The 15,910-nt window shown below is 35.9% G+C and overlaps 1 protein-coding gene across 2 annotated transcripts in view; it reads right to left on the reverse strand.

Moving 5' to 3' along the window:
• The window catches only part of PDE1A (phosphodiesterase 1A), a 351,047-nt gene that overhangs the window by 251,313 nt on the left and 83,824 nt on the right, over window positions 1-15,910 (reverse strand). The window contains exon 1 of one of the 2 annotated variants that reach the window (XM_059394292.1): window positions 10,056-10,517. The exons of the other annotated variant lie outside the window; for it this stretch is intronic. Within the exon in view, the coding sequence (XP_059250275.1) occupies window positions 10,056-10,108 (53 nt within the window). The 5' untranslated portion in view covers window positions 10,109-10,517. Of the gene's footprint in view, window positions 1-10,055; window positions 10,518-15,910 lie in introns of those variants that run through there. 2 annotated transcript variants of the gene reach the window in all.

The following is a 15,910-nucleotide window of genomic DNA, read 5'->3' on the forward strand; positions in this document are numbered from 1 at the left end:
AATTGTCTCAAGACTGTTAGCAGGAAGGGCACCTGGGTGACTCAGTTGTTAAGCAGCTGCCTTCAGCTCAGGTCATGACCCCAGGGTCCTGGGATCGAGCCCACATTGGGCTCCCTCCTCAGTGGAGAGCCTGCTTCTCCCTCTCCTGGTCCCCCTGCTTGTGCTTATGCGCGTGCTCGCTCTCTCTCTCACTGTCACTCTCTGTCAAATAAATTAAAAAAAAAAAAAAAAAAAAAAAGACTGTTAGCAGGACACTTGGTAAAAATCAACTCTCCAAAAGAAACTAAGAAAATGTAGGCCATCATTATGGGCTTAATAGCTCATATTCTATGAAATTAGGGAAACTTCTTCAATGTTTAATTTTTTTTAACTATTTTTTTAACCAAGACTCTCACACTATAACTCTTGAGTCAAGTGAGCAATATTTGACTCATCAATCAAATAAGAGTCAAGAGGACTTCACTATTTTGTTGATGTATATGTATTTTTTTCTATTCTCACTTGTTTCTCAGATAACTTCAACAACATGAAGTAAAAATTCATATTATATGCTATCTTTTCAATTGGCTGAATGAAGATGGACTATAGATGGAATTAAGGAAAGAAGCACAAGAGTTTTAAAAAGAGCATTAATTGCATTAATTGACTCAATTTTATGTGCTTCCCTTTAGTGATATTCTCTCATACAATCTCTGGGTTTGGCCATGTGACTTTTTGATTTTTCCAATGGAACAGAAGCAATTTGCCTCAATTCAGACTGAGAGCCTTGAAAAAACTGTTTGTGAGTTTCTGCTTCCTCAGCGGATTCCTGCTTCTACCATGAGAAAATATCCAGGCTAGCCTGCTGGAGGGATATGAGAGACACATGGAAGAAACTCAAGTCATGTATCCAAGGTCCTCCTAAGCCAGCCAGTTCACAGCAAACCTATGATCTGGCCACAGATGCATGAGAAAGCCCATTGGGATCACAGAAGCAGTCAGCTGATCTACAGACTCATGTTGTTTTAAGCCACTATGTTTTAGGGAGATTTATAAACAGCAATAACTGAAAGGCTGTCTTGTGAAAGAGAGTTTGGAATATTCTCACTCTAGTTCTGCTAAGAGAGAAAAAAATGTTTTAATTGATTGAAAGAGAGATTTCCATTTAAGAAAGTAATTTCTAACAAGTCATGATTGTTCCAAAGGGGTAATGGGCTATAAGCATTGAATTCACTGATGCTGGAATAGTTCAAGTTGGGGCTAAGAGGAATGCATTTTATTCATTCAACAAATATATGTTTCTTCATTTTTTCCTTTATTGCTATAAAATTATATACAAGATCATCAGTAAAAGTGCATTGTAGAGTTTGGTTTTCTCACTCATAACTAGTAGTGGAAACAAAAACCAAATACCCATCCTTCTAGCAATCCTCTGTGATATGGCTGCCAGAATTTTTAGCCAAGACTTACTGGCCATCATTCACCCAGCAAATGGATTAACATTATGTAGACCTAACTAAACAAATTATTCACCCTATCATTCATTCATTTCAAGGGTCACCAGCTAGCAGTCTATAGCTGGATTTTGTTTAGTCTTTCACTGTTTTTTTCAATAAAGATTTATTTATTTATTTGAGAAAGAGAGCACAAGCACATGCATGCACGGGCAGTGGGAGGGGCAGAGGGACAAAATATTTCAAGCAGACTCCCTGCTGGCCGTTTTGGGGCTCTTGGGCTCCATCCCATGACCCAAGAGATCACAACCTGACCTAAAACCAAGAGTCAGATGCCAACCAACTGAGCCACCCAGGCGCCCCAGTCTTTCACTGTTTTTAAAAATGTAAAAGTAAATGGTTTCATTTCCCGTCCACCAACACCTTTTATTTCACACATTCATAATAATGAATTAGTCTCTTTTTGAAGACTATGTAAGTGCTTACTTGTGGCACACATTCCACCAAAAGTTATGGGAAATACAAAGATGAATTCAATATTGGGTCTAGCTTCAGAAATCTTAAAATGTTTTTAGGAGAGTTGATCCTCTTACTTATGTAATTATAATAGAATGAAGTGATACATGCAGTAAAAGAAATCCAGATAAAATGACATGGGATCTCAGAGTTAGAAAAAATAAGATGCAGCTGAACTGAGTAGCACATGCTTAATTAGTTGGCACAGAAATTTGCAAGAGTCTCTTTTTTCTATTTCATGTTGTTCCGCAAAGACTTTACCACTGGAATAGCAATAAGCATTTAGAATCTTCATTAGAAGAGATATCTAACAAACAGGTGGTGGTCCCAGATTATCACATATCCCAACTTTCATCCAAATTTTAATGTAATGGTATAATTTAAAACTGACTTTGACCTAGTGGGATTTTCCTTTTCTTCCTCAATTAGGACTCAAAAACTGTCATGTTTGTATGTTAAAGATACAAACATGCTGTTTTTCATTACTTTGGTCTCCAATTTGTTCCAAGCTCTTTGATCTTCGAAAATGTCAAATTAAATATTAATATTTTTAAAGCTGAAGTGGTGATTTTTCATAATAAAGGCCCTTGACATTCAATGCCTATAAACAAATGGTTAATAAATATATAATTAATATTTAATTACCTGTTTTAACAAACAACTCCTCTAAAAATAACATCCTAAGATGCTAAAGGCTGGAGTGACCAAAACACTAAAATTGGTCACCAATTTGACTCAGAATTAGTATTTCTCCATAACAAAAAAAACAAAAACACACATGGTTTTAATGGAACAGGCTTGGGATGTTATGAAGATAACAAATCTGAAAGTTTTCTCTTCTGTTCTTCAAATGCACTGTGACTACCCCATTCACTTCTAGCAGTTCCAATTCAGGAAATGCTGGATTTTCCTCAATTAGAGCTCATGTCCAAGTGGCCTTAATCAAATACATAAATAAACGGAAGCTTTCCCATGAGAACTAACTATCAAAATTATTTGTCCAGTCACAAAACTGAAGAGATACAGTTTATAAATACTGCAGACCTCTTTAAACTTATTCAATCTCTACAAACCCATAAGTCACCTTATTAATCTTATTCTTTTCCATTGCTTTTAATCTAAACACTCTATGCAATAGACTGATTATTCCAAATATAAAAATTTCCAGATGGCATAAAACCATTAAATTATCCAGTAGATCATTTTACCTGCACAATCTTGATTTTCCTCATTTCAAACACCACAAAAGTCTTTTCTTAATCATGCCAATGTCCAAGATAAACACAATTATCATCAAGCATCTCTAGCTTAAAAAACAAGATTTGCGTAGCTCCTGAGAAACATTTTTCTGTGTTTTAATCTATTCTCTATTCTTGGATCCATACTCCAAATTACTAATTATGTATTTACTACTTTTTAAAGGAATTATATGCCTATAAGTGATTAAATATACACTAATATTTCAATAAACAACAGTTCTTAATATTAACATTAATACCTACTGCTACTACTGCTGCTGGTGATGGTAAGTTTACTGGAAATAGCTTAAATAGATGAAATAATACCAGCAGGAGTAAATTACTTGCTGCCTGAGTTTAAAGTGTATGACAATTACAGCTTATCTATTTGCGATGACCACTTAAAATTTAGAGCTACTTTTATCACAGCTGGAAAAAAAAGGCACAGTTCTGATAACTTTCGCATGACAAACATTACCCGATGTCTTACATTCATAGGTGTTTGTTGTTTTGCTTTGATCTTTGTAGTCCATTTTATTTTTTAAGATTTTATTTATTTGTCAGAGAAAGAGAGTGAGAGAGAAACAACCAAGGGGAGCAGCAGGCAGAGGGAGAAGCAGGCTCCCAGCTGAGCAAGGAGTCCATTGCAGGACTCCATCCCAGGACCCCAGGACCATTACCTAACTGAAGACAGATGCTTAACTGACTGAGCCATCCAAGCGTCCCTTTTTAGTTCATTTTAAAGAGCAATTTGAGTTTGTTCCTTGAGTTTGTTCCTTGCCTTATAATTCATACAATGACTTTGAACAGTAACAATGAAAAACTAAACAATGAAAAACTAATTTTTCATAAACATCTCTCTTATAAAATATAGTTGTTCGTCTATTAATTAACATTGTGCCTGACAGCATCATAAGTGTTAAATTCATTTCACTGTGTCTACTTTCCAGAAGTATTTTTCACTTTCATAGCAAGGGGAGGATAACTTAAACTTAATTGTTTTATTCTATCAATTAACTGTCACATAAAAATTAACTGTCTCATTTATTAAAAAACAAATAAACTATGAAACAAAATTTCCAGTATGTATGTAACTATGTAACCATTGCAAGAAAATTCCTTTTTTTCTCCTCTCTTTTTAAAAAATTTTTTAAATTTTTTGAAAGATTTTATTTATTTGACAGAGAGAGAGAGATCACAAGTAGGCAGAGAGAGGGGGAAGCAGGCTCCCTGCTGAGCAGAGAACCCAACTCTGGGCTGGATCCCAGGGCCCTGAAATCATGACCTGTGCCGAAGGCAGAGGCTTAATCCACTGAGCCACCCAGGTGCCCCTTTTTCTCTTTTTCTAAAAATTCATGATCACTTTTGTCTTAGGGCCAAAAACTGTTAAAACATTTTCATAAATATAGAATTTTATTATATTTTGGGTGGACCTTTATCCTATAAGGAAATTCATTGCATAAAAAAGGTATTTAAAATATTCTATTTCATCAGATCACACTTAATTTTTTTCTCCATAATTACGTTTCACTCTGATGACTTGGGCTAAATACATTCCTGTCTAAAATATGTGTTTGTGGTTACAGGGAGGTGTTAAAAAGAGTATTAAATCACAGAATATCATATATACTTAAACATTTATGAGATAAAAATATCTATATCCAACCATGTATTATAATTCCTTTAAATTTTGAAGTGACTTTATATTTTATATGTGTTCAGGATTTTTGTTATTCCCAAAACACCAAAAGAAATGGGTTTGAAATATCTGAATAATTGAATACTATCCAGACATTTTACCTAGAAAACTACCATAAAGCAGCACTCAGTCAGGTGTCCCACCTGTATGAACAGGTAAAAATCTGAAACAAACTGAGGGTTTTAGAGGGGAGGAGGGTGGGAGATGGGTCAGCCTGGTGATGGATAGTAAGGAGGGCACGTATTGCATGGAGCACCGGGTGTGGTGCATAAACAATGAATCTTGGAACACTGAAAATAAATAAATAAATAAATAAATAAATAAATAAATAAATAAATATTTGGTAAGAAAAAATATAACCATGTTGGTAAATCAAAAAAATTCTGAAATGCTGTGCTGTCCCTACTACTAAGAATTTACAGTTTAGCTGTAACACTGATGTTCATACACTGAACTTGAATGTGGAAATATATAAAAACAACGACACTCCAAAAGGTGTACAATTTTAAACATGTAACATATATTATATGCTATTCTTCCATAAAGCATAGATCACACCCTTGAAATTAGAAACCAGGCACAGCAATAGAGTTTGCTAGCTTTCACAGCAAAGAAAACTAGGATCTGTCTTTCCTATGCTTTCTTATTTCATCCTCCTGCTTTCTCCATCTCCATGTGAAGAGACTATGCCTGCCAAAAGCACACTCAGAATTCCTCTGCTAACAGATACTTGTAAAAATAAGACTTTTGAAAAGGCATAAAGGGAAGAAACAGCATGTTCTAAATGCTGTGAAGAACTCAACATGATTTTCATTAGTCTGAGGGCCTGGCAGCAATCTGACTCGCACTTTAACGTCTCAGATCCTGGATGCATAGACCAGTTCTCAAATCTAGGGCTGATGAACAACTATTTGCATGATTTCTTTTATGACTTTTTAGTGCTCTTTCTAATGGAAAGCCACCACAAAAATAACTTATCCACTTTGAACACAGAAGAGGTTCAATAGGCTGCTGGCATCAAAGAATACTAAATAAGGCTTAACATGTGAGAAAAGTTCCAATTTATTTTTTTAATTCATTTTTTCCTTACCTACTCCTAGAAAGAATTTGAAGCAACAAATGGAAAACAATGCACATATAATAGAATTTGATAAAATATTAAATCAAATAGGAGGAGCTGATAATAACAGAAACCCAGACTTCAACTTCATGGCAATGAAATTCAGATAAGAAATATTCCCACTGATGCACTTTTATTAGGAGAAACAGATTTTTCTTCATATCAAAGCTAAATGTTTATTTATCCCATCGGAATAAAGAAGGTTTGCTAAGCAATATGAATATGTAATAAGATGGAAGTGCCTTCAGCAACAGTCTTACTGAAGTTATATAAAGGTAATTCATTTAAATGGATTATAAACTGATGAATCTATTTATATAAGGAGATCAATTATGATTACCAGAGATAAAACTCTGTGGTAACACAGAAAAAGAGGTTTTAAAAAGTCTAAAAGACTGTTTCTTTTTCTTTGGGAAGTCTTTAATGACAATGTTTATTCACATCTTGGACTTTAAAGTTCTATGTAATTTTATTTTTTATGTGCTGAGGAACAAACTTAGTGTTGTTGATTTAAAACACATTAATATACTTTTTGTGATAGTGTTTCCTTCCTGTAAAATTATAAAACCTAAAGAATTTCTCTTGAGTAATGGGAGAATCATCATTTTTATATGGAATGTCTACAGGCAAAACCGCAAATTGTGTTTGAGATGCACCATTTATATATTCGTGGAGCTGAATGGTCAGTCTCACTGATCCCAAGTTCCACATGACATGCATAATAGAGATCATATAAAATTCCATTTTGGCCATATAAAAACAACAACAAAAAACAAACAAACAAAAACTTTGCCTTTTCCTTTCCTCACAGACCTGGTGTGAAAATATATACCTAAAATTTCTACAAAAGACTTTAAAATAGATTGACTAACCTATGTGAGATGATTCAGGAATCACCATTGTAGGAGACACTGACATTTTTAGATGCAGAATTTAAAGAATATGTAAGATTTCTCAAGTCTTCTGATATCATATGCAGCCCTGGAATTTCAATATCCACTGTCTACTCTAAAGCCTCTCCACTAACTTTTTTATACTTGATGGATGACTTTTCTTGTCTGAAATTTAGGCAATTAAATTAAAAATTTAAATTTAATTTAATTTAAAATTTAATTTAAAATAATTAAAAATTGATATCTATTCAGTTTCAGATTTTTTAAAAAAAATCTTGCTTATCTCTCTCAGTTCACTTAGGTGTCAGAATTAGTCATCATGGAAATCTGTTTCATTATAATTTTCCAGGACATTATCACCTCTTTTTTGGCACCCATCATCTGCCTGTGCCATAGTTATCTAGGTACATACTAGATGATATGTTAGGTGAAGGCAGATACAGTTTGTTTTTCTTTATCAGGTCAGACCTCCCCAAGTGCAGTAGTCCAAATTCTGGACACTTTTAATCAATCAGAGAAGGCCAGGTTGAGTTGAATTAAAGCTGTTGGTTAAGCTGCAGAAGAAAGTTGTCTGTATATAAAAACCTGAATCATGTCAGTATGTCAGATATTTCCCCCCCAAAATCCCAGATTTATCCTCTCTTAATGATTAAAATTTTAAGTGAATTATTTATAAGCAGTCAAAATATTATTTTCACAAAATTTCTGTTAAACTGTGACTAACACATACAAAACAGTCCAGCACTAATTTTTTACCAAGTCGACTGAGAACGAGTATGCAAATCCCTTAGGAAATAGGGTGTGAACAAGTACATATTGAGAAGGAAATGTCTGGTACCTGGGCCTCTGACCAGAAAGGCAGGCTTGAGAATGTTTTGTCTCAATGTGAAAGGAGGACAATCCAGTAACAGCCCAAGAAGACAAGGGACTAGAGAAAGGAGACCAAAAAAAAAAAAAGAAGCAGGGCATCGGATAAGGCCATACGATGCCAAAAGCAACCTTCAACCACTTCCTAACTTGCCCAAAAGTACAACTAGCCATCAGAAAGTCAATGCTGTGTTTTACCAAAAAATAGCCCAACACTCTCTCTGAGGAATTATGTCTAGTCATTGGAATGCCTTATTAGGATACTCTCTACTTCCCTTTTCCCCCAAGAAAATCAATATCCCGATAAAAGCAAAGCCATCTATCAATCTGCCAAATGACCAATCAATCCCAACTCCACATGTGGCCTTAACCTGTTTTTAGTCAGGGACCACTTGTACGCTTGCTCGAAAGACTTGCCTGAGTGAAAGTATGTGCTCCTCGGCAGCTCTGTTCTCTCTTCTACATCACCAGGATCATGAAGTAATTATTTGAATTTACCAAACTGTATTCTAATTATTTGGGCAAAGAATCCCAGTTACTTTATATGAAAAAGAACAGAAGCATGGAGGAGCAGCAGCTTCCCTGTGAGCGGCACCTTAGCATACAGTTCATCAGTAGGGAATATGGATTCGCCATAAACCAGTGGAGAAGGACCACCTGCTTCAATTGCTGACAGTTTCTCAGCGGGGTAACATACTAAAGATACTGGCTAAGTGGATCTGACTTTATCCAACACAATCTTCTCTTCTTCAGTTTCCACGGGTGCCCTCTTCTAATGGTGCCTCAGTAGGGTTGAGTTTGGAATCATCTGTGCTACTGTCATATCTTTTTGAAGTCAAACAATGCACTTGGAAGAAAATAGAAATTAATTACATGGGCAATATGGCAGGTGAATACACATTTGGGGGTCATTCTGGATTTCTGGCTATTTATTACTGTCACTGCATAAAATGTAAACATAGATTATGATATTAGATCCATATATATAAATATGATTTTTTTAAAGATTTATTTATTTGAGAGAGAGAGAGGAAGCACAAGTGGAGTATTGGTGGGGTTGGGCAGAAGGAGAGGGACAAGCAGGTTCCCTGCTAAGCAGGAAACCAGCACCATGGCCACCATCACAGGGCTCAATCCAAGGACCCTGGGATCACGACCTGAGCCGAAGGCAGATCTTTAACTGACTGATCCACCCAGGAGCCCATTTATTTTTACAAGGAAAACAGGTTGAGCCAGCATTTTGTTTTAAGCTTTACTAAAGTATATTATTGCTATTAATAATACTGTAACAATGCTTAATCAATACATGAAACATGCCTTGAGGCCCACTCTTGTTCATTATGTGACAACCGCAGATTGCCAGGAATTCCATCCATAAACTTCTATTACCCACTATTTAATTCTAGATCAACCACCAGTGACTGCAACTTGACTTTAATGTCTAGTTTTGCTGACATGTCGTATCTCCGCTTTGTTTAGGATATTATTTGGGGGGAACCACAAAATTGATATATAACTAGATTTTTTTTTAAGATCTTCTGTCTTAAAAGGCAGAAACTGTGTTGATTTTCTAGCCTCTTTAAAATTCTAAATTCCTAATTCTGAATTCTAAAGTATGTAAGTAACTAAAATATCGAGGTTTAAAGAGTCAATGAAGAAACTGCTGTTCTCAGGAGAAAGAGTGAGCCACCACCCCCCACAAAGAAAACCTTAACTCAATCTATTATATTGTATCTACACTTTTTCTGGCCACAGATTTCACCACAAGGTAAAATTTTTCCTGTCACCCTTTTGTTTCCTAAACTGCATAAAGACACTCCTGAACTAGAAGTAAATATATATTCTTTAGTATACAGCCATCAAATTCGCATTTATCTTCCCACATATTACTGCAAAAAGGTATAGTAGCATTTGCAACACTGAAACATTATCTCTGAGTGTAATCAGCTGAAATAACCAAGCACAGTATTTCCAATTTAGAGGGCTGTGCAACCATTGGAAACAGCATGGGATTGCATAATGCTTTAGAAGTTTTTCCAGTGCTATGTCATCCATGTGCCTGAATAGCTAATTTGCTTTTAAAATATATTTTGAGGATTTGATAAGAGCTTGTGCACAGTTTCAGAAAATAGAAAATAAAAGGACTCCGTAGGTATGCATGAAGTTAAACTTTAGATACACTCTATTGCTTTGCTGTAGCTTAGTGCCAGAATTCCCAAGTCAAGGATAAGGGAAAGAAATTATTTTTCCTGATAGCCCTGGAACCAACTGGGATGTAGTATTACTTACCTAAAGATGGGTCTTTGGAGATGTTTCTTCCTGATTGTGACATGGTCATCCATTTAAAGGTAAAAGTTGAACTTCTTCCTGGAAACCAACTCCAGAAATCCAGGGAGAGAATGTGGAAGCTTATCCTGGTCTATTGTGCTGCAAGAAGCCCAGAAGGAAAAAGTAGTTTCCTCTTTCTCTTTTTGGGTGCTGGGAGAAAACTTCCCTGCTCTCTGCCAGCTGAGCAGTGTGTCCATAGAGGCCACATAAGACAGGCACGTTGGGGCACTCCCCCACAGAGCAGGGTGTGCAAAATCCACCAACAGTCACGGTGATACAGGAAAGAGAAGTGCACAGGACCCTCGGAAGCAGAACAAAACAAACAGAAAACTTCCTACCCTAGTGGCACCCAGGTAGGAGCTCCCTGAGTTCTTACAGCCATGAGAGCACTCCTTCCACATGCTGGTCAAGCTTGGAAAAGCTAAGTCCCTCCCTGTCTTTAAAGCAGCCTGTTCTGAGGCTCAACTTTTTTCTTCAAAATAAAAGTTGTACAGCTGGTTCAGCAGTCCCATGTGAGTACCCTCTGAAAGTTTCTTCTGTTAAAATAGGAACTGTATACAAATTAACGAAGGAAGATGGGCTCAGGCTGTGTGGCTGGCTCTGTTTCAAAAGATTATAATTATTTTATAATATTGTTTTTATCCATACTGGGTGTAGTGTGGAGACCACTCCTGATTTTTGGCACTCATGACCTAATAGCCTACACTTTGCTAAAGTCAAAGATATCATTTCAACTGATAGAAGCCGATGTGAAGCTGGCCAGAGCTACAAAAGTTAGAAAAACAAAAATTGCTCAATTCTATCAATGACATTTTGCCCAGATGTCTGTATCCAGAGTGACTTTCCAAGGAGACACCACAAAAAAGATATGAAAACACACACAGACACACACTTTTTTTTTTGTTAAGTCCCCCAAACTCCCTTGGAACACAAGGTTTTTATACGATATGATCAAATTTGAATTTCAAGAATAAAAAGAAAGAAATGTAGGTAGTAGAGGTAAGTTTTAAACAGCTGAAAATAAATGACATTAAAAACTGTTTTACTTGAAAGACTTAGGCTCACACTGCAGGAACTCTAGTTCTAGTTACAGATAAGATGAACCCTCACATTTTAATATAACCTATTTTGGAGACATTCCTATATCTGAATCACTAACAAAATTCCTACTCAGTCAATAGTATCATGAGGTTCCAGGCCAGAAGTTTAGTATATAATAAAGTAAACCATCTCAAAGCATGATTAAAATGTTTTTAAAATATATGTGTGGTAAAGGCAGGGGAAATTGAGAAACACTCACGCCTTTAGCTGAATGATCAAATAAGGGTCGTATAACACAGAGGAGGATATGACCTATATATGGTTGCAATGTGTAGTTCTTAGCATTCTCCAAATATCTCCACAGGAGCAAGAACACATTTTTATTTTCCTTCCTTTCAGAGGAAAGACAAAGAAGAAGAGAATTACAAAGAAATCACTGATTATATTGAGCACAGTTCTAATCCATACCTTTTTTTTCTTTTCATTTTTCTAATGACATCATTCTGAGACGGGATTGAACTAAAAATAATAAGTGGGTTCTAATCCTAGTTTTAACATGCAAATGCTGGGCCATTGTTGGAAAAATTCTTGACCTATCTGAGCCCCAATTTTTGTATTTATAAAATGAGGTTATAATTCATTGAATTCTATGTTTTTTCCCAGCTTTAATGGTACCGCCATGCTATTTCTAAATATGATTAGTTTGCTTCTTGCTAAGGAAGCAGCGTAGAAGTCATGAGGCCTAATACTCTAAAAATACACATTTATTATGTAAAGTTATAAACAAAGAAGTCATAAATAAAAAGATTTTATATTATATATATCTCTGAGACATATTACATATTATATTCACTTAATGACATATAATGAATATATATTATATATTCACTTAATGACATCTAAATCAGTGTTCTCTTCACCATCAATAAGCATCCAACCATAAATTGACATGTGTGCAATACTGCAGTTAAATCTGGAGACCATCTATATGCAAAATGATATACAGACCTTTGGAATAAATGCATTATTATAACCATATGCTTTGGCTTTCTTTGTACAGGAAAGCACGTAGGAAATAACATGCTGCAAAGGTCTTCTGGAAGTATTTTTGCATTTATGGGTGGCAGTTGATTTCTGTATCTATATTACTATTAATTTAACGTAAATTCTCCTAAGGCACAACCCAAGAGAATAATAAGCTCAACAACTTTTTAAAAATTCACTTTTTGTTATTAACAAAATTTTTTGTTAATAACAAAATTAAAATTTTATTGACTTTTGAATTAGAAAGATGAGAGGATTTCTTCACTTACAGGGTGGAAGGAACGCAACACAAATACTAGTAAACATCTAGCCAAGGTACAGGTCAAATGACAAGCCAAGTATAAAATCTAACTGGAGGCTCAAAGGCTTTATTATCAACTGCAGAATCTGAAAGTTGTCAAAGTAATTATAGGAAAATAATATTTTTGCCTTGCGTTAAGTTTATTTTCCTTTTGCTCTTTAGCGGTTAAGGTAGAAAGCTTAACTTCCCATTTATATCAAGCACCATATTTAAACCCAATATTAGAACCTAAAAAGACATAAGAAAATACCAGGAAGTTAAATATTCACCTGGCACAAAGAAAAATATGTACTTCTTAAATGTTTTTGTAAACTTTTTACCAAAGAGCATTTAAATTTAACATTGGGAAGAAAAGTTTGCTTTATTAACTTATTCAAATTTAATGTAGTATTCAATAAAAGGACTCCACTATTGTTGCTTAAATTACAAAAATATATTCCTTAAATTAACACAATTGTACTGTGTAAAGTACTAAAATTAATTGTATAAATAACCAGGCCAACTCTCCTATAAAATAAACTGAATACAATTTATTATGAATAGTTTTTTTCCTGGGAGTAGGGATCAGAAATGGTGTTTAAATTTTTCCTGTTATAGTAAACTCTCTTTCAGTATGACCTTGCCTAACAGTTTCAGGAGCATTCCCTGCTCTCCCATGTGGTTACACATCTCTCTCTCTCTCTCTCTCTCTCTCTCACACACACACATACACATACATACCCCTCCCCCACTCACACTGCTAGAGACTGTCAAAACAGGTGCTTAATAAATATTCCTTAATTTGTACAAAGGCTCAGTTGAAACACATCAGTGTAGCCAACATAACTCGTGGTGTGTGACAAAAACATAGATCAGCTCCATGACTTTCCCAATCAAGTGAAAACTAAGTGTATCATGTTATTTTGTTTTAAGCATCTTAGGAAATTGGTAAGCTTTACTTTCTCTTGTTTTTTTCTTCTTTCTCCCCGCCCCCCATTTTATTACTCCATTGTATGGCTCTATTTGTTATATGTAAGTGCCAAAAAGCATGCAATGGTAGAAAAATCATGTAACATTAATGACAACCCAAGAACTGATTACGAATTATCTATTGGTAATCATTTTACCACTTAAGTCTAGCAAATGTCAGCCTGAGAGAAGTGTATGCTTTTTTTTTTCACCCAGTTTAATTAAACAAAATGTCACAAGTTATGTATTTTTTTAAGATTTTATTTATCTATCTGATAGAGAGATCACAAGTAAGCAGAATACCACTTGGCCAATTCTACCATGAGATAAATAGAAGGGTGTAAACTATTCCTAATGAACCAACCATAACTCTGCCCCTTTACCACTAGGCAAAAAAACTACTTTGTATAAGTGCACAAGAATGGCATCACATAGAGCTAACTCTAAATTTAATGTATCCTTTCAAGGTAAGTCATTTGTAACCTTCAACATTTCATCCACATTTTTTTAATTAATTAATTTTTAAAATTTATTTCTTTTCAGTGTAACAGAAGTCATTGTTTATGCACCACACCCAGTGCTCCATGCAATATGTGCCCTCCCTAATAACCACTACCAAAACAAATTTCCTGCTACATGTTTCACAACTAATTACAAAGCTAGTTCATAGGTGGTAGAGCTGGGATTTGAATTCAGATGACTCATTCTTGAACCCAAGCTTTTATGACTACTGAATAGGATGTCACCTTGGTGGGGACTCTGTCACTCAGGTTTTCTGGGTTCTTTCTGAGCCATATTTCACATTCTGTGGAGAAAGAAAAGGAGCAACTCATCACTCTAATGAGTATCTACTCTCTTAATTCTCTGAACCTCTTAATCCTACTGATCTATCATTGCATTGCCCATTGTGTTGCCAGTACTTACAACAGCCAACCCTAGAGAGGACCTATTGATATCAAGGTGGAATAATCAATGAATATGTTCTCTTAAGATTCAGATGGAAGCAGTGTTGAATTATAAGGAGCCCTGGACTAATGTCAAGGCACATGTATTTACATCCAGCTCTAGCGGCAATTTTCTCAACTCCCTGCACGTGTTCCCTTAGCAATCAAATTAAGAAGCTGAGCCTCATGGGGTGCCTGGCTGGCTCAGCTGGTTAAGTGTCTGCCTATAGCTGGCTCAGGTCATGATCCCCAGGGTCCTGGGATCAAGCCCTCACATGAGGCTCCCTGCTCCAGCAGGGAGCCAATTTCTCCCTCTCCCTCTGCTGCTCCCCCTGGTTGTGCTCTCTCACTCTCTGTAAAATAAATAGACAATTTTTTTTCAAAAATTATATATATATTAAAAAGAAGTCAACCTCATGACCTTGAAGATCCTTTCCAGCTCCAAATTTTTATGACTCTATTACTGACCCTGTGATAACATGTCAAGTTATTTAAACTTGGTGTCCAAACAAGAATAAGCTCTGTAGTTATTTTTAGCTTTTCTTAACCACAATGAGGCTGTGCATACCACCAGAACACTCTTCATCCCCACTGTTGTGGGTTTAAAAATATAACACACTGCTATTCAAATGTGAAAATAAATTGTAGTATCTCTAGTTTTTCTAATTAAGCTGTTTTCTTCTTTTCCTATAGCTTCACTTTGGAACTACCATTACTGGAATGTAAACTACAGGAAGACAAGGATTAGGGTCTGTTGAATCCTAGGGCGCGGTATATAAGAGACAGTCAATGGCTATTTATTGAATGAATGAACACACAAAGTGCCTACCAGTGCTATCTCATCATCTTTCTGCATATTCTTTTTCTAAAAACCTAGTCATAGCTGGTAAATGTTCAGACTTTCATATTCCCTTCAACCCACTGTTTTCCTTCAAGGAGGCGTCTGACCCTATAGGGAGGTGGGTTTCTATGGTCCTGTAGGGTCCAAAAAAGGTGGCCTCCCACCCAAACCTTCAAGTTCCTATAGTCCTTTGTTTTCTCTGGTCTCTGCAACCATGTTTCTTGTCTGTCTGCTCACTTGGCTCCCTGAAGATATCTACTGCTGAAATCTATGGCTGTTTTGTTCAGTAGGCTCAATCTAGGAACTACGGTCATCCTTTTCTCCTTAAGCTCAATCTCAGCCTTCACTGGTGGTGCAGGATCCTCAAGTACACATTACATCCTTCACCTGGATCTCATCTGGCTTGGGACTGGACATGCCATACCACCATTTTTATTCTGTTGTAGCTGAATTCACTAAGTCATTGGGGAAATCTTTTGCTGTAAGCTTTCACTCTAAGCTTTGATGTTCCCCACTGTAAGCTTAATCAATAAATGCTGTGTGTGTTCTGACTGCTCCACTGACTGGCCATTCCCCTTACCCTGTCCCTCTCCTTAGGCCTCCGTATTTCCTGAGAACAAGAATTAGCAGTGCAGTCTGATACAAGACTGATGAATCACAGGCTTATCCCTCAGAAACCAATAATACATTATTAGCT

The sequence above is a fragment of the Mustela nigripes genome, chromosome 3, assembly GCF_022355385.1.
Source record: "Mustela nigripes isolate SB6536 chromosome 3, MUSNIG.SB6536, whole genome shotgun sequence".
Lineage (NCBI taxonomy): Eukaryota > Metazoa > Chordata > Mammalia > Carnivora > Mustelidae > Mustela > Mustela nigripes.